Source organism: Histoplasma capsulatum, genomic scaffold (assembly GCF_000149585.1).
Source record: "Histoplasma capsulatum NAm1 scaffold_3 genomic scaffold, whole genome shotgun sequence".
In the NCBI taxonomy this organism is placed as follows: domain Eukaryota; kingdom Fungi; phylum Ascomycota; class Eurotiomycetes; order Onygenales; family Ajellomycetaceae; genus Histoplasma; species Histoplasma mississippiense.
The window spans coordinates 1,525,952-1,530,052 of NW_001813980.1; the positions used below are offsets into that span (position 1 = coordinate 1,525,952).

Below are 4,101 nucleotides of genomic sequence, written 5' to 3' on the forward strand. Positions count from 1 at the left end.
CCGCTTTATCTATTCAAAAGTACCGTCTGGATCGCTTCAACATGCTAATCAACTGCAACCCTACATTTTTTCCCTAGATTAACCCGCGCACACCTCTCGTCCTCTCCGAGCTTAACGACGACGACACCGCAGAATTGCCGGCTGGTCCGCTGGTCGTCAACGAACACACCAACTGGCCCGGCCACCCACAGCCTTGATAGAAAGGGTTGGGAAAACAGAATCACAGAAATCAGAAATGTTTACCATGAACCATATCCCCGAATGGCCGTCGACAAGCGGTCAATCAGCAGCGACGAGTTCCACTCCAAGTACGATTACCTAAAGCCAAACGAAACTGCAGAGCAGGACTATGTGGTTATATATGGTATGTCCCATGGGTTTGGGGGGCTGATTTTTCTACAAAAAGAGAAGAAGCAAAAATATGGAGGCATTGGCTGTGCTCACAACTTGATGATTAGGTAGAATACAGTCGGCACGGATTGCGGGGAGCAAGTTGATATTTCTTGACCTCGTGCAGAATGGCCGGAAGGTGCAAGTGCTGTGCAATCAGAGACATCTGGACAGTTTGGGAGTGACGCCGGAGAAGTTCAAGCAATTCTACCATCTACTACGGCGCGGGGATGTTTTCTGTAGGTCATCTTTATACCCTGTATTATGTATTGCCGTACCATCGAGAAAAGAGAGATTTTATATTTTGCATTAACACTTTAAAACCTTGCGTTTTCCGGGAAAACAGCGGTCATCGGACACCCCCATCGAACAAGCCGTAGAGAGCTCTCCGTGGCCGCATCTCAACTCCCCAAGCTCATCACGCCCTGTCTTCACGATGTCCCGCTCCGTATGAAATATCAAGAATCCTCGCCATATGACCGGCACGTTCAGTTACTATACTCCCCCACTGCAGCTGATATCCTTCGAGCTCGGTCATCTGTCATTCAATACATACGCAGTTTTTTCCTGGACAGGTCTTTCATGGAAGTGGAGACACCGATATTAGCATCTGTGGCCGGCGGTGCGGTTGCCAGACCGTTCCAAACATCCGCAACTGAGTTCCCCGACCGACCACTTTCGTTGAGGATTGCCCCTGAGCTATGGCTCAAGCGCCTGGTTGTTGGCGGATTCGATAAGGTCTTTTGAGATTGGCCCATCATTTCGCAATGAAGGTGAGTCCTCGTCCAGCTTATCCTAGCATGCTCCTCTGTGACTCAAAAGAAGGGGGGAAGAGGTGGGACACAAGAAAAGAAATCGAAAGTTCCAGCTGAAACAACTTCACAGGGCTGGATAAAACCCACAACCCGGAATTCACAACCTGTGAATTCTACCACGCATTCGCCGACCTGGAAACCTTAATAACCCTGACCGAGTCTTTCTTCACGGGCCTTGACCGACACATCCACCATCTAAACGAAACATTAGAAACCCTCTCCCCGACCACAACTAGTTTCGCAACCCCCTTCCGCCGCCTCGACTTCATCCCAGATCTCGAAACGGCAATGTGCCACAAGCTACCGGACTTTACCACCACCCCTACAGAAGAAGCAACCAAAACAGTCATCCAGCTCTTCGAGCAACTCAGCCATCCGCTACCGACAAACCCCAACCTCCCCCGCCTCCTCGACCGGCTAAGCGCCATCTACCTCGAGCCGCAGTGCAAAGACCCAACCTTCATCGTCAACCACCCGGAATGCCTCTCACCACTCTCGAAGTCATTCACGCACCCCGCATGCGGGCAGACCGTGGCAGCACGGGCGGAGCTCTTCATTGACCAGCGGGAGGTGGTCAATATGTATGAAGAAGAGAACTCACCGTTTGAGCAGAGGCGGAAGTTTGAGATCCAGCTTGGGTTTCAGGTCCCGGCGGTGGAGGCGGAGGGGAAAATGGATGAGAATTACCTGCAAGCGTTGCAGTGGGGGTTGCCACCGACGGGCGGGTGGGGGTGTGGGGTTGATAGATTGTGCATGTTGTTTACGGGGGCGAGGCGGATTGGGGATGTGTTGAGTTTTGGGAATTTGAGGAGCGTGACCCGGTCTGAGTAGGTTGGATTGAGTAGTCGGGTAGGTAGTAGAGGGAGTAAGGATATTCTTTCTCTTGCTTGGTTCTTGTGAACCGTCTGCGATGTGCATATATGATTGGTTGCTTATCTTTGATAGATGGATAGAGCATATGTATGATAGAATTCAAATTCGCATGAAAAGTCACGATCAATTCAACTATTAGACGGATTTTGCAACGCTGCGCGCACCAAAAAATTACCCCTTTTAGTTAGGTGCTCGCACCAACCTCGTATTTTTAACTTCGCCGGCGCTGCCCACTTCTTGCTAGCTTCTTGTAAAGCCCTGTAATATTGGTGCGCGTTCCAATCTGCCATATTGGGTTAAGTGTTTGAAAAATCAGGGGTGTGAATGATGTGGATGATTATGATGGATCACATTGTAGGAAAAATCTGCATCTTCAACTTTTAAAAAGAAGAATTGAACATGTTAGCAAAATGAATACCCCACATAATACCTCATTATCTTTGAATAATATCCTCAATAATTCTTTAAATGATCATCATCTACAAATTCATCAATTTAATATTGAGAGAATTCAGCATTTGAAACTGTATTATTCATCTGAATTTTCATTCTTTCAGTATGATTATGAGGTCTTTTCTGACATTCAAAATGAGTCACAAAATATTGTTTTTAAAGAAAATGAGGAATTGCTTTGATTTTCTACTTCTGCACAATCTTTGTCATCTCTGTCAAATAATAATCATATCATTAAAATCAAGATTCATATCATTGAGATCAAGATTTATATCATTGAAATCAAAATCAAAATTATATAAATCATTTTATAAAATAAAAATAATTTGAAATTATATATTATGCAATTGATCTATCTGATTTATATCAAGATTTCAAACAATGTGAGCAGTTGAAAATAAGATTTTAAAATTTCTGTTATGATGAATTAAATTTATCTGTGTGAAACTCTGATTGAGTTCTTTATCATATAAAGAAGAATCAATGAGTTTTAAATAAATATAATGGAAAAACATCAGAAACTACGTGGTCAGAAACAGATTTTATTTAAACATTTGATAAATGAATAGAAATAATTGATGAATTCAAATAGGAGTAAGATCAACATTTGATAGAGAAGAAGTATACTGAAAGTCAAAATCAATAAATTGCTCATAAACATCAGAATAATTTAATACAATATTATTCAATTCAATCAATTTAATTAAAAAATTTTATTGATGAGAGTAATGATTTCAATGCCTTCTCTGCTTCTACATTTATCAATAAAAAAAGAGTACTTTAAGAATGTGAAATCAGAGCTTCAACAATTTCAATACCATTGTTAATTTTCAATTTATTTCAGAAACTGCAGAAATTCAATAATATTATGAAAAATAAATTTTCTGAAATTTCAAATACTTTAAAATTTTTGAGTTCTGATAACAATAATATAGAGAATGAACAGCAGTTGAAAATAGAGAATGATATGAAAGAGATGAAGAAAGAATTGATGCAGATATTTGAATTCTTATAATGAGATTATAAAGACGCGGGTTGAATGATGTGAGTTGAATGATGTGGATTGAATGGTGTGGGTTAAAAGTGGTGGATTTGATATATTATTACAAAAATTGATTGCTTCATTGTATGCTACTTCTATAAAAAAACTTCATTATGTTCAGATTTTTCAAAGAAATTTGATATATATTATCATTTTTACTGAAATATTTTGTAATATATCTGTTATAAAACATCATCACTTTTTATATGAGGAGGTTAGTTTTTCTGAGTGATTTGATTGATCATAAACAAATCATGTGATAATATATACCATGAATACATAAATATATTACCAGGGGTGTAATTTAAAAAGTGTGATTTTATCAAAAAATATAGGATAAATTGTCTAATATTAAGAATCTTTATAATTACTGCAGTTAATTTAATCAAATTTATTATTATTATTATTATTATTATTATTATTACCATTACTACTGCTGTCATTGCTGTTTTCAAAATCATTTTTCTGCATTTATTGTCAATCTTCTTCATCTATTCTCATACACTCTGTCATATATTCATGTGTGGG

At 39.5% G+C, this 4,101-nt stretch overlaps 1 protein-coding gene across 1 annotated transcript in view; it reads left to right on the forward strand.

Moving 5' to 3' along the window:
* Positions 1–2,036, forward strand: part of HCAG_03590 (conserved hypothetical protein) — a gene marked incomplete at both ends in the record, with an annotated part of 2,640 nt that extends 604 nt beyond the window's left edge. Inside the window, 4 exons of the mRNA XM_001541442.1 lie at positions 78–364; positions 459–629; positions 737–1,012; positions 1,276–2,036. Coding sequence (XP_001541492.1) covers positions 78–364; positions 459–629; positions 737–1,012; positions 1,276–2,036 — 1,495 coding nt within the window. The remainder of the gene's footprint in view (positions 1–77; positions 365–458; positions 630–736; positions 1,013–1,275) is intronic.
* Positions 2,037–4,101: the final 2,065 nt, after the last annotated feature.